Genomic DNA, 24,258 nt, shown 5'->3' on the forward strand with positions numbered 1-24,258 from the left:
CCCGACGTCAATAGCCAATTGCAAGGCCTCCTATGATCATTCAATTGTAAAACAGACCTAATGTCATCTAACTGTCATCGGAAGAGATGAGTGTCCAACACATTGTCGTCTGGCAGTTTCGCCAACCCCCGGTGCACCAATAGTCCACAGCACGTTCGATATGTTGGGATCGACGGCGATGCGCCCCACAACCTTGCTGACATCCCACGGCTAATTGCTTATCTGAGATCATGCGCGACCGAGCGAACGTTTCGTATGCACTTGAGAAATACCGATCGGTCTCGGTAGTGTTGTGCGCGAGTGTTTGTGTGATGAGTCGTGCAGGGCAGTACAGGCTGCGAAATCAAATGACCACCACGGTCATACCGCATCGTGCAGAAGAAGGAAGCACACGGTGCGTAAGCCGTAGCGTTGGAATTTGGCTGACGCAGACCCGAAACCGAGCAAGGGCTCACTTCCGGCCCAATTTGTGCCAACCTCAGTGCCCATGTGTGCGTAACTCTCGCGACACGACACGTTGAACAACTACCAAAGTCTAAGTGGCCGATATAGACGTTATCTGTCAGAACCTGTGGTGTACCTTCTGATAACGTGGCAAAATGGACGGATCGGGAATTGATTCGAAACAGCCGCAGGTAGATGTCATGTAGCGTGAAACAACGGGCGCATTCCGCTGTTGCATATTGCACAAGTGTCTTCCGCCGGGCGTTTTGACGACGCTCAGTTTACACGTGCTGGTGATCGGTTTTGGACGCGTGCGTGCAGTAATGATATCCTGAGCCGAAGTGGTATCTGAGTGTGTTTCACGTGTGTGTGTGCGCGCGCGTTGGAGCACCGGGAAATTCCGTGATTAATCCGGCAAATTCTGTAAAATATTCAAACTCAATCTGGACTTTCATCTGGCCGCCCGCCCAATCGCAACCCGATTCCGTAACGTTTTCGAACCAGAAGTCAGGTTTTTTTTATTATTATTCCGATATCTTCTCCATAGTAAGGACGGTGTGTGGCGGGTAGTGTACCAGGAACGGACTTCTTATCAGTTGTGCCACGATAGTGATAGGGCAGTGTTTATCCGGCAGCATTGATAGCAAGTTTGCTGGCCCCTAAATTCGGTTTCCCTGAACCCTTCATTCGTTTTGCCGATCGCCCGACGGATGGTGTGTAGTGTGTTTGCTTTGTGCGACCCGTAGCGGCAGTGGAGTGTCTCAGCTCGAGTGCGCGGATTAGCGAGTTGGCCGGGTTCGAAAGGGACGAACGATGGGCAGAGCGCGGACCGTATGGTTGGTGGTGATCGTGTGTGGTGCGGTGCTAACCGTGGCAAGTGCCCGCGAGGCCAGTGGACAAGGTGAGTCCACGTACGAAGAATACGATGACGAGGGCCCGTACCAGGGCGGTTACCGGGAGGAGGAGGAGCAGGACTACTTGGACCACCTGGAGGACTTCGCCGTCCACGAGGATGTGCTCGATCCGATCACTGACGATGACATTTCTTACTCAGGGTACGATTACGAGGAACCGCTGGAAGACGATGGTGTATCGTCGGCGAGTTCCGTAGTGGCCGCACCCGCTACGACCGCGTTTTCAGTGCAGCCGGTGGGTCAGCGTGTTGGGAACGATTCGTTTGGTGAAATGGAAGAAAAGCTGTCCACCTTGCTGAACGAGGGCGAACCTAGTACGGTACACCCCGTCAGCAAGGTGACGGGAGTGGTCGATGGAACGTCCACCGCTCCAGCGCCGGGGGAGGAGGAACAAAGTTGCCGGGGCCGTAAGGTAGGTGACAAATGTCGCGTGTATTACGTCATACACGTGGTTGCTCAGATATGGAAATTAGCAAACGAAGATAGCGTAATGTAAACACTCGCAGCAGGGTGAGGTTCGATTGCTGGCCTATGCGCAGCCCCACGATGGGTTCCCCTAGTTCAGCTGTTAAGGTCTCTGTGGGTGTGTGTGTGTGTGTGTGTGTGGGCAATGTCAGCAAAATCCAAGGAAGATATCGTAAAGCGTGCCAAAATCGTATACATCGGGTTATGATAAGGATTTACCAAAAACCCAAAAGTCTTCTTCATCTTCCTTGGCACTACAACCTCGAGAGGTCTCGGCCTGTCATCTCTGGCTTTCTGTGACTTGATTTGGCGTAGAACTTAACACGATAGGACCGGGGTTAAAGTAGCATCAATACGGCCTCTCCGTATGCACTATTCTAGCTACGGGTGAAATCAACTCACAGAAAACCAGACATTGGTGGGCAGGAGACCTTTCGAGGTTGTGGAGCCACAGAAAAAGAATAAGAGGAGGAATGTGGTTTTCAGGATCCACTATTAAAAATGGAGCACGTATTAAAGACATGGCCTGATGTTTAGTCCGTTTCCAGCAAACTTGGTCCAATGGCTGCACACTTTCATTCCCGGCTCCATCTGGTTTCCCTGCAGGGTTTACTCCACTTGAGCCAACGAGCCGGACGGGTCTCGGTCTCTGATGCGGAAGCCCGCATCTCACACCTGCCAGAGCGACGTTGAACAGCAAACAGGAGAGTCCGTCCCCTTGCCTCAATCCCCGATGAGATTCGGACGATTCCGACAGCATGTTCGACAGTCTCACCTTGCACTGCGCACCGTCCATAATGGTCCTCAACAGCAGTACTAGCTTCGCAGGGAAACCATACTTTGAAGGTGGTTGTGCATGGGCATTTGGTGCTTGCGGAATTTTTGGAGGATCGGCCGTAGAGTGCAGCTTTGGTCACTCGTGGAGTAAGGGGCGCAAGTCTGCAGAAAAGCATACGGGACAGGATCTTGTAGGCAGCATTCGGGACTGTGATGGGGACTCGTCAGTTATCCTGTATCTAGTATAAACAACATTAAGCTATCGAGACTTGCTGAAATCTTGCTGTGATGGGTTGGATTAGGCTTGAAAACTATTTTTCATTCAATAGCAACCGGCTGGCCTTTTACGTGCATATGGCATGACGTGTCGTGGTCATTTTTTTTCTGATGGACGGTTTATCCATCTGGAAGTTTTCCCTCTCGAAGTACTCTCCACGCCCTTTTTCACAATTCTTGATCGACCAGTTAAAGTGCTTTCGGCTTGCAGCAAATGTTCTAAAAACAACTAAATTTGCAGCAAATTGTACGTTTTTTAAATCGACCCAACAATGCATTCTTAGCTCGTATCGTAGTTTTACATCCTTCATTTAGCTTAAACTTTGAAAGCTGATTTAGAGCAAAGCAAAGCAAGAAAAGAGTCACGTACAGATATCGTCAACAGAACATATGTGTTGTTACTGTTGCTCTACTCTTGCAAAGCATTGTCGAGCCACGGTACTATGTTGGCCACGGTATTGAACTTTAAACCATATCTCGAAGACATTTTTATACCTTTATGACCATCATAATGGATAAATGGTTGTGCCAATGGCAAACACGATACGTGCCCTAGCGTTAGCTTTCCGGGAACTCCTATGGAAGCGAACTTCGTATGGCACATTCGTACTAACTTCAACGAAGTTAACCCTGCTCGAGCTAACAACGGCTTTTCCCACTGCTTGCAGAGACTATCATCCCAGCCGACGTTCGTTAGCCGCGACCAGAGCGTGATCAGAAAGTGTTGCCCGAAAGGCGAAACCCTGGCAAAGGAACATCCCAAGTACGCGTCCTGTAAGCCGAACGCACCTAGTGGAAGCAAACTGCCGCAGGCGATAGTGGCCCAATTCTATCAGGACTGCATCGAGGACCTGGAGGAGGACATCGAGCTGGACGTGCGGTTCGGCAATCCTTGCCCGAGCGAGGGCGCAATGGTGATGTACGGCGAGCGTACGAACGATACGCTGTACATTATACAGAATGGGTCGCTGCTGGTGATTTACAGCATCAACGATTACGACGTGTACGATACGTACTGTTTGGATTATGATCGCGAGGATGGCACGTTGGTCGGGTACGTGTGCCCGTCGGAGGTGCGCGTAATGGTGGACCTCGTCAAGGGTCAGCTGTTTCTGCTCACCATCTGCCTGATCGTGGCCATCCCGGGGCTGCTCGTTACGGCGGTGCTGTACATCGTCATACCGAAGCTGCACGATCTGCACGGCCGTGCGTTGGCCCTGAACTGTGTTAACTTTGCCATTGCGCTGCTGCTGGAATGCTTCTTCCAGTACAGGAACCGGGGCAAGCGGATGCTGATGGATGATATGGTGCTGGAGAACTACGCCGAGTACTTCATACTGGCCACCTTCTTCTGGCTGCTGGTGAACTGTGCGAACAATTGTTTCCATGCCTGGTAAGCGTTGTACCAGGTGCTGGTGGAATGTTTTCCCGAGCAGCCTACCCTAATCCCGATGCGTTTCCCCCTTATCGCCGGCAGGTATTACGTGCCGCGGGGCAAGAAGTTTAACATGCGGGAAGAAAATCGGCGATTCGCACTGTACGCCGCATTCGCACAGCTCGTCCCACTGTGGATTGTACTGTGCTACTCGACGACACCGGCAGGTAAGCGATCGGGATGAACGGGGGCTGGCGAGATTCGCGCCACCGGAAGGAAAAAAAACGTTTACGCGGCTTACCATTTCCCAGGAACGCCTGCCATTAAGCATTATCTCTTCATCCCGATCGGTGCGACGTTGGGTTTGGGTTTGATATGTCTGCTGGTAACGTTGGTTGGGTTGCAGCGGTTGAAGGAGAGCTACTACACCTGTCACGAAATACGGCGCCGTCTGGTGCTGGAAGGGCGTTTCGAAGAGCTGCGCGACTACGAGCCCGTCAATGGACGGAAAGTGAACAAGGTGATCTACATGTAAGTAGCTGCGGAAGCGAACGTGCAATGGAGAAAGTGATTTGATGACCTCGTTATACTACAAAACCATCCTTACCGGCAGGTCCAAGTACACGGTACCGCTGTTTCTGGTGATGGGCATCATCTGGACCGTGATGGCGGTGACGTACTACACCACGTACGAGCTGCCAATCTTCTACGACATCCTGTTCGGCTTTCAGGGCATCCTGATGTTCATCATCTTCGTCTGTATGCCGCGCCCGTGGGACACAATTAAGGTGTGGTTCGTGAGCAAAAACTGCTGTGTGTGGATGTGCCACACCGAGCAGCCCGATGCGCAGACGGTGGAGGAACAGGCGCCAATGGCGCGACGGTTCGTCCCGGTACAGATGGCCGCCGCCCGAGGCGTGTGTAATGGTGTGTATATGCCTGAAACGAAGCAGCTTACGCGGAGCAAAAATCCCTTCACCTATCTGGAGGAGGTGTAAGAGTCCCGGGGCGTCACCGTTGATGGTTTTGTATACCTGCTGCAACAATTACACACGAGTACAAACACTTGTGCAGATTAGCGTCCTGGAGTGTCTGGATGAGACACTAATTAATCAGCATTAATGCATTAATTCTTTGCGGACATCTTCGTAGCGGAAGCCAATAATTTTTAAATAGTCTATACCAACGTTAAGCTCAACTGTAGTAGTAAAGTAATGAAGCTAATTTTTTTTTCTCCCGATGTCCCATTACACGGAAGCGCTACCGCGTATTACGACGCGTGCAGCAACGTCGAACGTCGATTAATAAACCAGTGACGAATAAACAGCGAGAGAAAGCATTGATTACTACAGAGGGCAGGATTCTACAATGCCCACTAGGTTTAGGGTGCAGAACACTTCCACATTACCATTAGCTTACATGCCGTAAATCGGGAGGCTCTAGTTTACTAACTCTTACTAATTAAAAGTAGGTTCGGCTATAGGAGTAACCTTAAATCTGGTACCGTTCGAAGGTGAAATGAAACAATTTCATTTAACGTTTATTTGTAATTCGTCAATACGAGGGAATAGCGTGTCGCTTTATCTACCTGTGTGTTGTGGTTGTTGTATTTTGTTTGTTTTTTTTTCTTGTTTCGACTTAACAAGATCACCAACAAAAAATTAATATATATGTGTTAAGTGTAGATTTTTAAAATTCTAATCGTCCAGTATTTACTTCAAGATTGGCATTGATGCGGCCTCTAAGGGGGAGGGGATTTTCGCCTTGACTACTAACGCTAAATATTGCCCGACGGCGACGAGGGCACGAAAACGGGGGGGTGCCGTTGTTGCATTAGTTTCTTTAAGTATTTTACCACTAGTTTCTGCAAGCAACACGGACCATAGAAAGTAGTCCTTCACTGTGTGTTTGTGTGTTTGGTTGGTTGGGTGCGTGTGTACGAGTGTGCACAGAGAACAATAAAACAATCTTAAACGTATAATAAAAACAAATTCCCTACAAAACTATAAAAAAACAACGAAATATAACCCGACTAAGCGATGTGTGTACACTATACAGAATTTCACACCTAAAAGACAGAAACCGACGCGTACACTCAACAGTAGCAAAACTAAACGCAGTGAGCAAATCGACGGTTTTGAAGGGCAACACCGGCGTATCCTTGGTTACGATATCTGTCCTAGAGTGCTACCATCATTCTTCACTTCACGGATAGACGTTTAAAGATTTGCAGTAATCGTGCGGCGCTTGTAAGGCAAAGTTGGATCAAAATCTCGTGATAAGTGATGCAATGGGCGTTTGCTGCTGTGCATGCTCTTTTTGGTTACTGTTAGTCCCAGCTAAGCTTAATGCGATAAGGCCTCTCACCTCGCTAGTCTAGCTTATTCTGTGTGTGTGTGTGTGGTACGAGGCACAGCTAAAACCGAAACCGAAAATCCTCCGACATTGACCACTATTAGAAGGATGATCGCTAGAAGGTGACTACGCAACCTTATTACGCACAATTGATTGAGTTGATTGGAAGAGAATTGGGCGTCTTTTGGCTGTTGTGGTTTGCTGTTTTACTGTCACTCTCCTCCATTTTGTTTCACTTGGTTTTTTGTGTAGCACACTCCCGGTTCATAGCAGGACAAGAAATCTGGTGAAGGAAACTGTAGTGCGCAGCACAGGCCACACTGCCCGGCTTAGTACCGTTTGGGCCGCGATCAATCAATTTCGTCAAACGATGGCGATGGGCATCGCTTCTCGACCGCGAACGAATCGCTAATGCCGACCAGCCCGGTCACGCCCCGGGTGCCGGTGCTTTGGAAGTACAGCAGCTGGTAGCGCGTGTCCAGCGGGAGGCTAACGTTTTCCGAAAACGTCAGCTGCACCGTGCGGGTGTTTTGCAGATGCTGTAGCTGCTGCTCGTTCAGCTGGTGCTGCTTGTCCTTGTACGTTTCCGTGTACTCGTACGCCAGGTACTCGCTCAGACTGGTGAAGTTTTCCTGCGGACAAAACAATGGCTCCAAGTAAAAACCCCGGGATGCTCAGGTTTTCAAAACCAGCGAATAGCTTACCCGATAGATACCGATCCAGTCGGCATTGCCCTCGTCGAACCCGTTCGGGATGACGTACTCGATCGTGTTCGGTTCGCCGACCAGCCACAGCTCGATCGGCTTGAACGAAATCGTCCGCTCGGTCGTATCCTCGTACACCTGCCCGTAATCGATCAGATCCGTGACGAGATCGTCGAAAGAATGCACATCGGTATTATTACGCATGGCGAGCTTGTAGCTAAGCCGATTGTTATGCTGATTCCGGAAGTGTTCCACATTGTACTGAGATTTTCGATTCACCTGCGACCGGTGGTGTGTGTATGTGTGAGCGTGTGTGTGTATGAAGTTTGGGTTTTTGGCAGGCAGGCAGGCAGGCAGGCAGGCAGGATCAACGACAGCAACAAATTTCCCCCCGCAATATCCCAAGCCAAGTGATGGGCGAACGCAGGCAGACGACCACAGCCACAGTTAGTTTCACGCACGTGGGTGCAGTTTGTGAGGGCGGTGCGCGGTGAAATACCACAAATACCAAATTATGCGCATTCAACAGCGAGAGAGAGAGAGTGTGCGAGAACGGTGTTGTGGTGTTGGTTATAAGGGCGGGGGGTGGCGATGAGAAGCAAAAAAGAGAGAAAGAAATAAAAAAATGGAAAACATTTACCAAGTAAAACAGATAAGTAAGGAACACAGAACACAAGGCAAGCGAGCAGTTAATGCTGCAGTTTGGGAATTAATTAGAACCAAACCACATCGGTTAATGAAGCTTTTAAGCGATTAAGCGTTAAATATTGTGCAAACTAGTTGTGTTACTTTATAGCTTTAGAGAGATGTTAATTTATCTTTTTAGCTAATAAACCAGTAAAGCTTACATTTCCCTAACAAGTGGTAGCTACAGTAGTGTTCAAGCTAATAGCAGCCGCATGTTAATAGAAAAAAACATTATCGCTTAGATTATTATTGCAGCCAATGGAAAACAATGCAAACAGGCCGGGGAAATCCGAAATGGGTTGTCTTTATAGTTTGAGAACAGGAACCTAAGGCCTAAGGCCGGCTCAATATGCTACGTCCTCCAGCTGTCCCGAGGAAAACTTCGGAGAGAACCAGCTACTAGATGGTTCGAATGGTCTTTCACCCCTAATCTGTCACATTGGATTTGCTCGTAAGTTCTGCTGATATGATAACCAACGCACGGAAAATCAAAAACCCTGAACGCAAAACCCATCTCGGCTAATCCAATTATCAAGGTTAAGCGGTTAATCGCTATTGACGGAAAGCCAGATCGGTAGATACGGTTGGAAGATAGCAGTTAAAGGGTATTAAATTTGGAAAATAATAGCACGACTAGTTAAGGTAGGCAGAAGCATTCAAAAAAAAGTAATATACTTGATTAAAATGGCTTCCAACCGTCTTGCACGATTTCAGTGTAAGCCAATTAATTGAATTGCATCAACGTCGGATCAAGCCAAGCTAGTCGCCGGAAAGAAAATATGATTGCCACTCGACCAAAAATTCAAAAAACACTTTAATCAATAACCCTACTAACTGTTTCACTTTTTCTTGCTGAAGCCACTATAACCCACAGCACAATGGGGTTTGGGGTAATAAAATGCCGCCGCTATTAGCCTGAACACTATTGTAAATCTTTTTCAATAACCCTTTGCACTTGTACCCTATCGTGTAAATTACTATATACACCAAACTTATTGCAAACTACCTAAAAGCAAAATATTGTCATGCGTTTTCCTAATCCGGTATGCGACACACGTGGACACGCAACACGAACTCACCCTAGCCTCCCTGGGTGCGTCCGCCTGTTTGGTACTGTGCAGCGCCGCGGGACGCCGTTTCTTGCGCCGTATCGTCTTAAGCTTCCGGCTAGTGGTGGTGGCACTAGCGTACAGATTACCATTCTCGTCCCGGCTAGCCTCCAGCGTACACTGCACAGCGATCCGTGTTACCGATGGTGGATTTAATTGCATGAACCACATGGATTGATGCCCCGGATTGCAGACAGACCGGATATTAGGTGGATGTGTGAAACACAGTGATCGAGACGGGAAGCGCAACCATGGTGACGGGGACACACAAACACACACACACACATACAGACATAGTTTGATTAGATTTTCCTGGCATCCCTATTGCTTGACTTGTTAGTTTCCTCCATATGGGGAGAAGAGAAAATTGAATTTCCATGCGCATTTTTAAATAATGATTGATGGAAGGTAGAAATCAATGGAAACATACACACACTCACACAGGCGCGAATACGGAAAGAGAACATTCGAAGGGATATGAGCCGTCCCGATATAAAGGACATCTTTGTACAATGAAAAACACACCCGGAAAGGTAATGAGCAATTTGGGTATCCGCAGACGTACCTTTAGGGTGAACTCACTCGTAACTGGTTTGTGATCGCTAATACTGTAACTTGGATGGCTTTTGTACGACGTTTGTTCTGCCGTCAGCCGTACATTTCGGTAGTTGTTCTCGTTCACCGCGTACAGTATCCGATCGGTCCAGGCGGGCCTTCGTCTACAAGTGGAAAGATGTGTCACAGACCGCTTTTTGAAGAAGCACCACTAGTGTGGTACCTTTGCCGGGCACTCACTTCATGTCGTAGTCATTGCTGCCGTGCTCGAACTTAAACGTTGGCGGGAACTGTGGTAATCGTTCCTGTAGCTGACTAAACGCACGACCCTCGCGTCTTACTAGCAGCAGCTGGTCCTTCTCGATCAGCTGCTTCAGTTCGTCCCGTGCCACCATCGCACGGATCTCGTCGGCGGATGTGGTCGCTTCGCCCGTCAGCCGGAAGTTAAGATCTCCGAACCAAAACACGTAGCTGAAGAAGCGAGATCGGGAGAGTCAGAAACGTGAGGCTCAGAAATGCGGTTCGGACCCATTTTTTTTGTTTTGTTTTCGAGCTTACTCATGATCGAAGATGGTTTCCTTTGCTTTGACGTGAAACTTTTGCTCCTGCACGATCCGTTCGTAGTCATTGATTCTCTCCTCCAGCATGTGGTCGTGTGCGGCCAGATGTGCATTCACCAGACAGATCGAGCTGCCGTACACATTCAGCCGTATGCTCACCGCTCCCTTATTACCCTACGGTGAGAAGAAAGACGAGAATGTGTCAGATCTCTTTGATCGTCGTAGTTGACGTAATGATCGTCCATTATGCCTACCCATATTCCACCCAGCCCCGTCCGGGTGTACTCCGTCTCGACCTGTCGCAGATGAAGTAGATGTTTCCGCCGGGCAAACACGGAAAGCAGCAAACCCTGCATCTGCTCCGTCTTGATCACAACAAAGTCACGCTCCTTCAGCACCTCCTTAAACTTTTGCGTCCAAAGATCATCCTTGAACAGGTTGTACAGCGTGTTCTGGGGTTGCGCATTCACCTCCTGCAGTCTGCAATGAATATAGAGAAAGATTGTTAGATATCTGGATCGAGTTAAGGCTCGCGAAGCCGCTGCCACTTACCCAATCACAAAAAAGTCCGGCAGTGCCGTGTCCTGGTCGGGGCGATTCTCCAACCCGAGCAATTTGTTGAGGGAGATGTTTTCCGGGAACTTGGTGCTGACGTTCCATGTCACGATGTAGATTCTGAGGGCGAGTGGTAAGAACCGAACCAAACTTTAAGGTTAACAATGACTGTGTGGACAGCTTTATGTGTGGAAAAGATATCTGTTTAAAATACTGTTAGTTTGGGACTTTTCATTGAATTGTTGGACCTCGCACCGAAGTTCGCGTGTTACTCAAAACATAATTGCCGTTAGGGGCGAACAATAACAGGCTCTTGCATAAAGCGCATTAGCTGGCCGAACGGTGCATAGCGTGTGTGGTACACAAAGAAACATCACACTGGCCACTTCCTACATCGATTCCACTACGCCTATTCCACCTGGCGTTCCTGTCTGCAGCAGCAAACATTATGTGATCACCTCGGTACATCTCTACGAACGGGTCCTGCAGTTTGATTGATTCACCTGCCAAGATCTTTGCCGATCGTTCCCTTATCGCTAGCTTTACCTGCACGCATTGTACGTCCGGTGGTCCTGCTTAACTGGGTACGATTTCCGGCGCCTCTTCGAAGACTTTCGTCCAAACATTGCGTCTACCAAGTTTATCTGCGCGAACCAAAGCACAAAGCGGATCCGTGCCGATTCCGGTACGGCGGAACGAAATTGAGGGCAAGGTCTTGTTTCTCTTGCTTAAGATCGCTACACAACACAGATCGCTTTGGGGTTTTTCGTTTTTCACGGAATAGTGGCTCACTAGGCGTCCTCACGTGTCCAGTACCGATCTTCGACTGATCGTGCGTACCCTTCCAAGTGCGTAGCTTTCCGATCGTTGCTCGGCTGCCTGTAGGCACCACCGATCGAACGGTTCAAGTAAGTCAACTATCGAGGCGGCACCCGAGGAAAACGTTTGCCCGTGCCCGGGCTCACCGTTTTCACCGGACAGCACACAAAACACGAAATTGACCGATAAAACACGGGTACCGGGGGGCGCTCACGCATACGAGGTGCGCGTAGAGTGCGCTGGTCTTTTTTTCCGCATGCAACGCTTCGCGCGATGGAAAATCGGGACGAAGAAGCACACGGCATGGTTGGCGCTTTTCGCGCTTTTTTTAACAGAGAGAAAGAGTGAGTATAAAACAAAGAGAGAAAGAGAGAAAGAGAGAGCGGGCGAATGTTCGAATGAGGAGGGGTGGGTGGAGAAGGGTGTGAGAGAAGGAACTGTGTCATTATTGCGATTGGATAGGCATTTTTAGGCGCAAGATGCAACTGTGTTTGATATAATCGTAACAATTGCATCGATCGAGGGTGAGCTGAAAAGTGTCTTGAGTATATGTTAATAGTTTAACAAATATCGTTGATTTATTGTAAAAATAAAAACAAAAACCGGACTGTATATTGTGTTTGAGTTGTAATAAAGATGTAGTAGGTCATAATTATATGTAAATCATCGATCGTTTTTTTTTTAAGAGAAAAACTTCTAGATCGCAACAGGGATCATTTTAAATGTTAGCTTGAGTAAAACTAACTAATTTTTACTTCATTTTTTATCTAGTTGGAGAGAGCTTTCCTTAAAAAAAAAATAACAGAGAGATTGTTTCTCTTTTGTCTGTTAACAACTCATAGTACAGAATGTACAGGAGTTCCCACCAATATTATTATTGACGTAGTTTTGAATGCTTTTTATATTTTTTAAATTTTGTTATTCAATTATTAAGATCAGCCTCTTTTCTTTTTAAACAACTGTTGTCAATCCGGGTCTTTAATCGTGCAAATTTTACCAGCGATATCAAGTGCTTCTTGCTTGTGTATGAATGACTCACAGTAAACAATTTTTAAAAGCTTCCACCGATTATAGCCCTTCATTTTTTTTCTCTCAATTTTTAATCCATTTTTGATCAATTTAAAATTAACTTTTTTATCAGTTTAATACCGTCGTTATTAGTGTGAGGATTTAACTGTACATCCTTTAAATCGAATCGGTCTGCCTAGTTACAGCGAATATAAACAATGCAGCTCGTAAAACGTGTCCATCGCATTGCACCGCGCACCAGCTGACCCTGATCGATGGGCACGAGGAAGTGATGCCATCGGCCGTTTCCTCGCGTGTGCCAATGCGAAATGGAATTTTAAGCCACAAATTCAAGCTACATTAATTTAGACCGCGCCGTGCGTCCACCGGATGGACGAAGGCACACGAGCACATCCAACCGTTTGTACCCCGTGATTGACCAGTGGCACAGTGCTCCCACCCCCAAAAACACGCTGGGCAGCTATTTGCGATGAATTATTTTTCCTTCCAAACAGCACGCTGCTCCGTGGGCCATGATGATGGGGGAAAGAAATTTGGGCAGTTTGCGTTTGTATTTATTCCATACGAAAGTGCGCAAAACGGCGCAACCCTTGTCTTGGAGGCGCGTGCATCCTATGCAACGGGCAAGTGTTTTGTATTGTAATGACTGTCCGGCATCGAATGCATCACTTACACAAGAAGCGATTGACGGAACATTAATGGTTCGAAAGGGAAAATGTGTAAAAGTAGGGGCAGCGATTACTTAACAACGGCATTAAACGTGCAATAACACTTCAGTTTAATGAGCGAGCGCGGAAATGGTTGGATGCAACTGCATCCTAGATCTAATCTAGCTGCTTAAAAGGCCTGCTTTCACAGCTCTTTGGAATAAGTATTATTGCGTACTGGTGAGTGTTGAACACAATTCTAAATTTGAAGAAAAATTACTTCGATATTTTTATGAGTTACTTAAGTTTACTTAGGCTACTGAAGCAACGGCATCGGCATCGGTTTAATGCAAAAGAATGTTGTGGCTTCATATGTATAAAATTTAAATGAAGAAACAAGTACACTGTCGGCCCACCAACGCTCTGATATGCAATGATATGCTGGGAAGGAGAAAGTGGTTATTTACAAATTCAATTACTCTAATTGAGATTGGAGCGTGAACGTTGATGCGTGCTCGGGGAAGGTTGATCCGACAGATGACGGACCTTGAGCGGGAGCAAATCTGTACCTTACGAACCTTCTTCCTTGGCACTAGCTACAACCTCGAAAGGTCTCGGCCTGCCATTTTTTGGCTTCCTGTGACTTGATTTTACCCGTAGCTGGATCGTCAAGTGCTTACGTAAGAGGAGGCATGATCTGGATGGGATTTGAACCCCGTTTTCGTGCCGTGTGAACTATCATCTCGGCCAACAGATAGTTCATACACCTCTACGAATAGGTAAGTGATGCTATATTGCGAGTAAAATTTTTTGTACAAAACTTTCTAATCTGATAAAATATAAAGTGCATAACTGACTGGGGACGGCCCGATAGAAGATGCGACAACGGCGCTAGTCTTAACACGGCAGGACCGAGGTTCAAATCTTGTTCGTTCTCCCATAATGAGGACTGACTATCCAACTATGCGACATCAAAAAGTCTAGTAATGGCAAACATGACCTAAGAGGTCGTTAGACCAAGAAAGAAGAAGAAGATAAGTGACAAAAAATATATAAAAAATAAATCCGCAAGCCAACAACGTTTTATAAAAAAAACTCCGAGCTGAGGTAGCTGAGTACAAATCCCATCCAGACCGCCTCCTCGTACGTTGGGCTGACAACTTTACTACGAATAAAATTGATTCACAGAAAGCCACAAATGGTAGGCCGGACTCTCGAGGTTGTAGTGCCAAGGAAGAAGAGGAAGAAGAAGTATTTTTATAAATAAGAAAGCTCTAATGAATAAATCAATTTAAATAAATTCCCTATTTTCTCATTGCCCTCGGACCTCGTGGACATTGGAGAACCTCGTGGAAAGTGCACCTACACATTAATTGAAAGATTTATTTGTAGATGGTGTGGCTCGGTAGTAGATCGTCTTTACACGATAGGACCGGGGTTCAAATCCCATCTGGGCCGTTTCCCCATAGGGGAGAATGACTATCCAAATATGAGATAACAATAAGTCTAGTAAACCAGAAATGGCAGACATGACCTTAGAGGTCGTTAGGCCAAGGAAGAAAAGCAAGATCTATGTGTAGAAGATGTTTACCAAGAATAAGAAAGTTTTAAAATATTTCACAAAACAAACCAACCGAATATTCATTTCAAATTTTGAATAATATAATACTTCCACTGCTTATCAACCTTCACTTAAGCAGTAAATAATAATTTAAAAAAGAAAAGAAACTAGAAAAAGTCTCATTCAGATATTAAATAAATTCAAAGGAGCTTAAGAAAAACTAATCAAATTGTTTTGCAAGGAAAGGCTTGACCCCGTATGTCATTGCACTATGAAGCAATATTAAATAATTGAACGAATTCTTCGTTCAGCTCGTTCACGCGCCAACCAACAATTGCAATTTGCCAAGGGACAATACCCTTTGACCGTATCATATTCCGAATCATGGATTCCTTCCGCGCACGACCGATACACACACACACACACACTAGCCGTTGGCATGCAACACCCCTTCGGCATGCAACCGTCTATTACTTGCATCCGATAACGGTGCAATGATGTCACACGCCACTGGAAGTGATGCTAATAGGCACATCATGCTAAGATTGGGGCCCGCAAAACCCATTGGGGCACCAAAAATAGCTCGGTCTAATTGTGAAGCGCATTCGAAGCAGCTGAATGAGCTATATAAATAAAATCTCATAAAAGCTCGCACCAGACAACGGACAGCGGTTGTTCCAGGTGGCCGCTAATGGGGTAGAAAGAATACGCTGCAATGGCACGATGAATTATAAATAGTACTCACGCAAATCCACCAAGGAAAGCCGGTGTAGAGTAAGGGTAACATTATTGACCCGTTTGCTAAGAAAGGTGTGGTTGAAGTTCTCTAAACACTGCTTTCATCTGGACACTACCGTTTCACGTGCAGAAATTGCAGTCCACAACTGCAGGCAGGCCTGCATTAGTCATCTTCTACTGCAACCGTATCGCACCCGGGCAGCTGAAAGCAGCACAAAATCAATGCCGTTTTGGCATCGTCGTGTGTGTGCGTGTGTGTGGCACGGGCATATTTCTTCCAGCCAAGCACCACCGGCAACCGAAACACGAAACTCAGCAGGGATGCCATTGGAATGCACTGCACGGCATTTTTTGTTGCAATCCGGGTTTTCCTTCAACCAGCAGAAGCCGACCGACGCCTCTCATTTATGCAGTAAATAGCAGTGTTAGTGTGTAAGCTTTTGCGCTTTTCTTTTACGCACAAGAGGTGGCCCGGGAAAAAAACGGGTCCCTCGATTCGGAAAACCCGCCTTGCAAGGCCGGCTGGCGTGCCTTGGCGTGTTCAGATCCGAATTGATCGATATCCGGACGAGAAAAAAAGGGGTTACATATCGACATTACCTATCGTTGACAGTTGACACTGAGCTTCTCCCCCAAAAAAAAAAGGGCAAAAGAAGCCGACCAACCGACCCGTATGCTTCGTGTGCCAATAATAAACACCTCATTTGCATTAGGGATTAAGTAGACGGAATGCACGAAAACAGAAACGATTAATTGCAATCGATCGAGCTCGAAAACGTGCCCACGATTCTTGATTACGCTCGAGCGCTCTTATATTCTAATTACGGGCCCTGCTGTGCGCCCTCTCGTGATAGCATTAAGCACGTGTTTGTTTTCGCTTCAAACGGCACACGAATCGGGTGTGTATGTGTTTCTTGAACTGTAAACGGACAGATACGGTTCACACGCTTTTCGTTTCGTTAGCGTTAGGTCCAGCCGTGCATCTTGATGCAGTGTTTTCACCCCATTTCCCGGTGTCGGCCAGCATCCGTAAAGGAGAATCGCATCAAGCACGAAACGGATTGACGTCAGTGGGTCACGACTGCCTGGTTTGGCACGCTGTCATACGACTGCTGGAAGTGCTGTTGTTACTTATGTAATCCCGGGACCACTGAGTACTGGGCGATAACAATGTGTACATATATCTCCAGGAAACCCCGTTCGATAGCGCACAGCCGACCGAGTACACCTTGTCCAGGGGTTGCGTACGAAGGTTTGGAATTTGGGAAGAGAGAAGTTTTGCGAAATTTCGATTGGATAGTGTGTTGATATATGATTTGGTTGCGCCTTCGGGTATGCAATCTGCGTCGCATTTGAGTGGATGTAAAGCATTGACTTTTCAGAATAGTATTGTGAAAGTGTATTTGAAAGTGTAAGTGAAAGTGTGGTGGAGGCGACAACGGTGCTGGTCTTTATACGGCAGGACCGGGGTTCAAATCCAATCCGGACCGTTCCCCCGTAGTAAGAACTGACTATCCAACTGCGAGATATCTCTTTAAGTCTAGTAGGCCAGAAATGGCAGACATGACCTAAGAGGTCGTTAGGCCAAAGAAGAAGAAGAAGAAGAAGAAAAAGAAGATGATGAAGAAGAATAAGAATAAGAAGAAGAAGAAGAAGAAGAGATTGTTAGCCTAAAAGTATGCAAAATATGAAATTTATGAGAGCTCCTAATTTTATGAAACATCTTTTTAGGACAATTCAGTAAGGACTTTTTAGGACATACAGTCTATCAATCCTGATGAACATGGGAAATTTAAAAATCTCAGCAAAAAGGGTGAGTTGTTCTTACAAATCGTTAGAGAACGCTCGGTGCTGTTGTGAGGCAAAAATTCTCAGTGATGTAAGAAAGGGTAAAGAAAAAATAATTCATCCTGAATTAAATATTAAAATTTAATTGCTTTAATACATCGCTTTGGTAAATGACTACAATCCGTGTGATACATCGTGATAGAAATTACTATTTATTTACCGAAGTATGAATAATATTTGACTAGCATCTAACTAGTGGTTGCAGGATAGCAGGAATGGAGATTGAATCCCATCCAGAATCGTCTCCAGCTGCGCAAGACAGGGACTCATTAATGGTAGGTCAAGACTTGTCGAGGTTGAAGAGCCGAGTCAAAGACGAACGAGCTTCTACCAGCTAAGAACAGCTATGGATTCGGTTGTAATAACTACTCCGAATGCCCGAATTTCTAAATTAAAGTTCGATTTTTTATATTACAACGAATGTTTTCACGACCTAACAGTGTGCGAAATATATTTATTTAACGAGACTTTAAAGCTGTTATTTTTTGCAAAGTTCAAGGCGATTGCCGGGATTTCCGCGATGCAGTATCTTTTTTTTTATTTCAATGTATGAAATTAATGCGCCCAAAAGTACGGCCTGCATATTCTGTTTTCTTTGGCCTAACGAGCTCTTAGGTCATGCCTGCCATTTCTAGCTTACTAGAATTGATGATAATCACGTAGCTGGACAGTTAGTCCTCACTACGAAGGTGATCCAGATGGGATTTGAACTCCCATGAATATGAAGACCGGCGCCGTTGTCTCCTCCACCACCGAGCCGCCCAATTGCTCAATGGGCCAGCATATTGTGCAGATATTTTTTTTATAGTTTATTAATGTTTTTCTTCATGAGAAACGGCCTGGTTGTGTTGCTATAATATTGTTTAATAATTAATTTTGATTAATGGATCCGAGAGTATGCCAGCTGATGCATTTCAATATTTTTATTACAAACGCCTGAATGTAGACAATTCTCATCACCACTAAGCAGGTTTTATGTTGCTACTTGTTTGAAAAACATCTTTAAAACGATTTTTTTCCATTTAAAGCGAATAAAAAAAAAGACATTTCCTGAGCATGAGTGCTTTTCTGGCTCAAAGGATCAAAGCGCTGACCAACCATATCAGCGTGACTTGCCAGTAAAGTGCGGGACGTTCCAATCAAACGGTACACCCATGCGAGGTGCTATAAGGGGCAAAAGGTGTAGTTGTGGAATTTATGCGCCTGGTCGCGAAAGAAATGATGGTGCGATAAGTCAGAATCGGGCAGTGGGCACGATAACAGTGAAGAGGTGTGCTGCTATTTTTTTTCACTCTTTCTCTCTCTCTCTCTCTCTCTCGCTTTACCATCACTTCATCACGGTACTCATAAAACTTAAGAAGGCAACGGAGAATTGCGAAGAAAAAAAAATCAATTCACCCGCCTTCCTTGTGTGATAAGACTGGGCCCGTACCGTGCGGGTGCTTATCGTCAGCCATCGTCGCGGGTGCTATCGTGCTTTTCCTAGTTTTCCGAGCCTCTCCGTAGCGTATGACCTGTGATGCAGTGAAACCGGATCGATAGGGCACGACGATGTCAAGGAGAGCCTTCTTAAACTCAGTGCTGGTTTTTTTTTGTTTCGTTTTGCACAAATAAAAGAAACCAATGCAGAAGCGTATGGCTATATAGTTTATGATTATCGACCACGAACGGGTGTGTGGTGCGGTTGAATTTGGACGATCCAAAAATAAAGCGCCTATCGAATCCATGGAGGGGTTCGATTATTGATCAAAGAAACCACTTGGCACGCAAATTCCGAGTTTTATGTTAGTATCGCTACAGAAAGAAATAGGAAAAAGAGAAGGGTCTACTCACTTCACGTTCCAGTTGTTATCACAGTGACTCATTGTGTATCCGGTCGATGAGTCCTTCCGCTGCTCGGGATTGGTAACGCTGGAGGGACCACTTGCCGGTGCCGTTGATGTTGTTCCCTGTGGATAATCCAACGCTTTTACGGTTGCTGGCTGTTGTGCTGCGGCTGCTTCACCATCGGCCACAGGACACAAGCATAAATAATCACAACCACCATTCACTGTCGGGTCGGGGTGGGGGTTTGATATGATTTCCACGCAAACTCACAACTGTAAGATCACTTCATAGAAACACAAACACACGCACACACAGAAACAATCAAATTAAAACCACTCAAACCATACGAAAAACCCAGTGGTTAATGTGAACGATCAACACAAGTTTGGTTGGCGAAATACGGAACACAATAATCACGACCGCTCTCGAGTGTTCAATCGATCACCACAGTCGCTGGGAATCGTTCTGAAAAACTGACTGCGGTGGACACCACTGCTCGTGGGGTTGTATCAAAAGCTTGCGGTGGGATAAACGCTATATCTTATCACACCGACCGCCGAAGTCTGGCCCACGATTCGAGTTTGTTATCATATCATTATCGCCTGCGGTGCGGTTGGACAGTGCGCGATACGGGACAGTGAGCAGCAAAAGAAAAAAGTGTTTTACTCCCATTTTTTATGATTAAACCAGTACATATACATGATATCCTGCCCAAAGAGCAAATGATAAAAATAGGCAGCAATTCCTGTACCCCAAACGTTGCCACCATGGACCAAGTGGACGCATCGTTTCTATGAACGACCATAATAAACACGTCAACGTTTGGCCTTTCGTTCAAGGTGCAGCACGGCGCTTGGACACGGTGGACACGCGACGATCGTGCCGATGATCGTGCGCCGGTTAGCTTTCAAAAAACTCACAGTCAAGGTAAGTCAGTCAGGCCGGTTGCATGACGGTACGATAGTGACCATCCGGTTGTCTTTCGTCCTGGACACTGTCAAGGCAATCCGGGTGGGCTGGTTGATGCTGGTTGAACCTGCAGGCCGAGAATGAGCGCAACGAGTTAAGCTTTGTCGGGATAGTGGAATTTGAAACATTCGAGAATAACTATATAAGTACGAGGCAATTTGTTAAAATATTAATTTTCTATCGATAGGATACTTAACAGTTTGCATAAGGGACATTAGTTAAGATTTAATTCCTCTTATAAAATTTAAAATTGACATACGACCTTTGACAGTTGGTCTTGCGATCCTAGCACTATTTTGACAGCTAACCCTAGTGGCCAGTAATGCTCTCGAAACTTCAAATCGTAGTTTCATTATTTTTGAGAGCTGAGTGCAGAGGCTTACGAATAAGTTCTCGCTGCGGGTTACTATACCAAAATACTAGCAGCATGTTTCCAATGGCGGATAGAGATTTTTGGAGGCCCTCAGGTGGAATGGCAGTTGAGGCCCCTCGAATTGTGACTCGTTTGTGAGTAAGACCAACAGGATTTCCCTCTTTCACGAAACACTAACAGACGAGGGTTGATCCGCCACTATATTTTTCTAGATCTGTTTTGATGCTTGACAGTTGACCTTTCAACTCTAGTACTAGTTTGACATTCAGATGTTAGTACTCAGTAGTGCTCTCGGTATTCTAAATCGGTGTATAATTATATTTAAAGCATATTATGTGAGTAGAGTTGCTTGATTAGTTGGGGCGACCCAGTGGCAAAGGCGATAGCGACGCCAGTCTTCAAACAGCAGAACCAAGGTTTGAGTCCTATCTGGGCCATTTCCACGTAGTGAGCATTGATTTGACTATCCAACTATGCGGTATCTTTGAGTCTAGTAAGCCAAAACTGGCAGGCTTGACTTAAGAGGTCGTTATACCAAGAAGAAGAAGAAAACAATTATATAAATTAAATACATAATTTTTTTATCGCTAACTCAATCACTCAAACAAGCACTTTTCAAGCTTGAAAATATAGTTTACTTCATCCATTAAGAACCTCAAATGCATATCATTGCAGAAACGTGTTTGCAAGACCATTCATTACTCTTTTTGCGCCCAAAGTTAGGCAAAAAGAATAACAAAAAACCTATCTTAACATTCCATACCCTTTTTTTGCGGCATTACTTCTGGCCGCACGCTCAACAGAACCGAATGCGCAGAAACGTTCAACAAGGAATAAAAAAAAAACACTGCGTCAATTCGTTGTAAACAGCTCCTATCATCACTTAGTCAGTACACATTACCGAGATGAATTCCATCCACCGGCGTTCCACGGCTGCAAACCTTCTAACCTTGAATTAGCGCTATGCGCGAGACACCTTGAAAATGGAACATATTTAACTAGCTGGTAGGATAGCGCTTTGCTATCGGTCGTTCGGTTGTTTGAATTCGGGTCGGCTCCTAACTAACGCTTTCTGGTGCTGTAGCAACGCACCAAACTGCCTGCTTCTACTAAAATTGTTTGCGACCATTTATCGTTGCAAACTGTGCGTTGCCTTGTGGATACGATCCAATGGAGAGGCCAAAACCGAGTTACAACAACTTGCTTCTATGGGGGGTTTTTATGAGCTTGTTTGTGATGTTTCAGGAGACAGGTTATCGTGCAATGATGCTGCCATTTTTTGTTGCTGCGTTGCCTATGTTCCTTCCACGGTAAACCATCATAATCTAATATTGAGTGTACAGAGAGCTACAGAGAGAGCCTAAATAAACGCATACACCCGGATAATCTGTGTTTATTGGTGGGTGATGTCTATTTGGCCACAAAGTAGCACACTTCGATTGGCAAGCGAGTTGTGACGTCCCGTAGCCCGACACCCTTTATTGAACCCCGTGGAGAAGGTGCTTTTCGTTCACAGCGCGATAAGTGAATCATTCAATACATCGACGACATCGTACAGCGAGACACACACTCGTTGCGCACTCATCAAAACGAACACTGGTTGCGAAGGAAGCCACACTGGTATTACAGCCAATTAATTCTCGCATGACTCGCGGTGACCACGACGACGACGGTCAATGGTGTTGTAAAACCCGCAATGTTGGAATCTATTTTTAATCTATCTCCCACTATTTACGCGAACCAGACGTATGGGCCAAGAACACGGGAATATCACATTTTTTTCGGAGCGAGTAATCTCCGTTCTTTGCTGCCAATGATGGATTTATGCTTTCCCACGCTTGAAGGATTACATTTTTCACACTTGTTTAACAACTTGTTGGGGGTTTTGTTAATTAGGTCACATCAGTCACAACATTTCCGTAAGCTTCGTTAATAACACAACAGCAAATTCTACTGCCCGGCACTACACTTGAAACTTTGTGCTCTGCTTTGGATGGAAAAGAGTCCCCAGCCTCTTCACACCCTTCACTGGCACCCTAACACCCTTTCGTGGGGTGGAATGAAAATCAAAACAAGCTGATAATGCAACAAGCGTTCGATTAGAACCGTGTGCCACTGGCATAAACTTTTTTTCTTCCTTCCTTCGCCACTAAATACCTCAATTAAAAACCGATTGAACACTACACTGCCATAGTGGAGCACCATGAAACGCGTTTCAGGGAGTAAACGCCCGCAGTGCCGCAGGTCACTAGAGAAGTCTGGCAGGGAGCAAATGATTCGACACTTGCAATTTTGAAGACCGCGCAGAATTTTAACCTCCGTTCTCGTCGAGAAAGAACAAGACAATGATGTTTCGGTAACAAAATATAAACAAACATTACACTCTGGGATGCGCGGTGGTCATCACACACTGACAGCAGAGTGAATAAAATGAATTAAAAATACGAAATTGAAGTGGAAATGTTAAACAAAAATAATTGAACTACTTAATTGAGTGATTGGCTAGTAATTTTTTTATGATAAACGTGATTATTAATGAGAACAGAACACGATTGCAAAAGAAAGCCCCACTGTGTAACGAAAAGGCCTTTATCTAATAGGGTATAGGCATTCATTTTCACAGCTAGAGGGCGCTGTACAAGAAGATGATGTTGAACGGATTTTCAAATATTTATCAGTTGAGATTCAGATTAATGCATTTCTCACCATAACTCTTTGGGCGCGTCAGTTCAGTAGTATAATAATTGGTTTTATTACCAGCATTTGAATAAATTTCAAATTTTAGAGAAATTCGAGCAGTGCGTTATGTTCTCATATTGGCGGAGTAGCGTAGAAAGCCCCAGGAAGCTTCATTTCCTAGTCCTACCGATGGTTTACTTTTCAGAGAAGAAAACAAGAAGAAGATGGACGGAAAACTCATTGAGCCCAATGCTACCACCTGCGCCAGGGAAGCAGGATTTCCTGTCTTCTCTTCAATCTGGCGCCAGGGAAGTCCATTCGAGATTAAGATGTGAAAACTTCGGAGATCGTTTATAGTCCCAATACTCACAAAGGCCTATGAGACAAGGACTCTCTTCAAAAAGGTTTATTCAAAAGTGCTGTCGGAAGGCCTAGTAGAATCTATGGCTATATTAAATGAAGGACAATAAAATAAGATTAACAAGGAGCTAATGTCTCTCAATGAAAGTGAAAGGCTAACTATTTGTAAATTAGGCTAAAGCCGTTAGGCCGTTCTACATTAATAAAAAAGGCTGCCAGGCCCGAGGTTTGAAGACCTGTATGCATGATACGGTACGACCGGGGTTCAAATCCCATCCGGACCGTTCCCCCGTAGTGAGGACTGACTGTCCAACTACGTAGTTACCATAAGTAGAGAGGCATGACCTTAGGAAGTCGTTAGGCCAAAGAGAGAGAGAGAGAGAGAGAGAGAAAGAGAGAGAGAGAGAGAGAGAGAGAGAGAGCGTGAGATGCGTGGAAGGACAGGAGATTAGCCGGTGCGATGGCGACCTCTACGAGCTCTACGTTGATCACTATCGTGTAGTGAATAAGATGCGTCTTGATCTGGGAGGCTGGTCATGTCATGAGAAAGGAACCGAACGACCTATCCAGTAAGGTCTTTTAAGAACTTTCACACGGACTGAGTGGGCGTGGTAGGCCCAAACTGAGAGAGA

The 24,258-nt window shown here is 45.7% G+C and overlaps 2 protein-coding genes across 11 annotated transcripts; one reads left to right on the forward strand and one right to left on the reverse strand.

The window, feature by feature from the left end:
* The first annotated feature begins 114 nt into the window (after window positions 1-114).
* Window positions 115-5,969, forward strand: LOC118505877 (probable G-protein coupled receptor Mth-like 14). 3 transcript variants are annotated; one of them, XM_036042304.1, is made up of 6 exons: window positions 115-635; window positions 992-1,770; window positions 3,545-4,269; window positions 4,354-4,478; window positions 4,563-4,782; window positions 4,865-5,969. In XM_036042304.1, the coding sequence occupies exons 2-6, from the start codon at window positions 1,258-1,260 to the stop codon at window positions 5,247-5,249; spliced, it is 1,968 nt and encodes a 655-aa protein (XP_035898197.1). In that variant the 5' UTR covers window positions 115-635; window positions 992-1,257; the 3' UTR covers window positions 5,250-5,969. The 3 variants fall into 3 exon arrangements, with proteins under 3 accessions (XP_035898197.1, XP_035898196.1, XP_035898198.1); XM_036042305.1 differs by having other exon boundaries at window positions 120-1,345; window positions 1,499-1,770; XM_036042303.1 differs by having other exon boundaries at window positions 115-1,770.
* LOC118505879 (phosphatidylinositol 4,5-bisphosphate 5-phosphatase A-like) lies at window positions 5,758-22,936 on the reverse strand. 8 transcript variants are annotated; one of them, XM_036042312.1, is made up of 10 exons: window positions 22,745-22,936; window positions 19,252-19,528; window positions 10,774-10,896; window positions 10,476-10,701; window positions 10,220-10,395; window positions 9,902-10,132; window positions 9,672-9,825; window positions 9,077-9,226; window positions 7,311-7,589; window positions 5,758-7,238 (listed from the first exon to the last, which is right to left on the reverse strand). In XM_036042312.1, exons 2-10 carry the CDS (start codon window positions 19,281-19,283, stop codon window positions 6,957-6,959), a joined length of 1,653 nt encoding a protein of 550 aa, XP_035898205.1. In that variant the 5' UTR covers window positions 19,284-19,528; window positions 22,745-22,936; the 3' UTR covers window positions 5,758-6,956. The 8 variants fall into 8 exon arrangements, with proteins under 8 accessions (XP_035898205.1, XP_035898201.1, XP_035898202.1 ...); XM_036042308.1 differs by having other exon boundaries at window positions 10,774-10,926; XM_036042309.1 differs by having other exon boundaries at window positions 10,774-10,926; window positions 19,252-19,580.
* Between the last annotated feature and the right edge of the window lie 1,322 nt (window positions 22,937-24,258).

Source organism: Anopheles stephensi, chromosome 2, assembly GCF_013141755.1.
Source record: "Anopheles stephensi strain Indian chromosome 2, UCI_ANSTEP_V1.0, whole genome shotgun sequence".
Taxonomy (NCBI): Eukaryota; Metazoa; Arthropoda; class Insecta; order Diptera; family Culicidae; genus Anopheles; species Anopheles stephensi.

Bases quoted from the DNA above. Each gene is read 5' to 3' on its own strand.
- LOC118505877 (XM_036042303.1), top strand. From the start codon at position 1,258: ATGGGCAGAGCGCGGACCGTATGGTTGGTGGTGATCGTGTGTGGTGCG. The intron at 4,479-4,562 runs GTAAGCGATCGG...ACCATTTCCCAG, and splicing joins CTACTCGACGACACCGGCAG to GAACGCCTGCCATTAAGCAT. The intron at 4,783-4,864 runs GTAAGTAGCTGC...CCTTACCGGCAG, and splicing joins GTGAACAAGGTGATCTACAT to GTCCAAGTACACGGTACCGC.
- LOC118505879 (XM_036042308.1), bottom strand. From the start codon at position 19,283: ATGAGTCACTGTGATAACAACTGGAACGTGAA. The intron at 10,396-10,475 runs GTAGGCATAATG...TTCTCACCGTAG, and splicing joins CGGGGCTGGGTGGAATATGG to GGTAATAAGGGAGCGGTGAG. The intron at 7,590-9,076 runs GTGAGTTCGTGT...CACCGGTCGCAG, and splicing joins ACGCACCCAGGGAGGCTAGG to GTGAATCGAAAATCTCAGTA.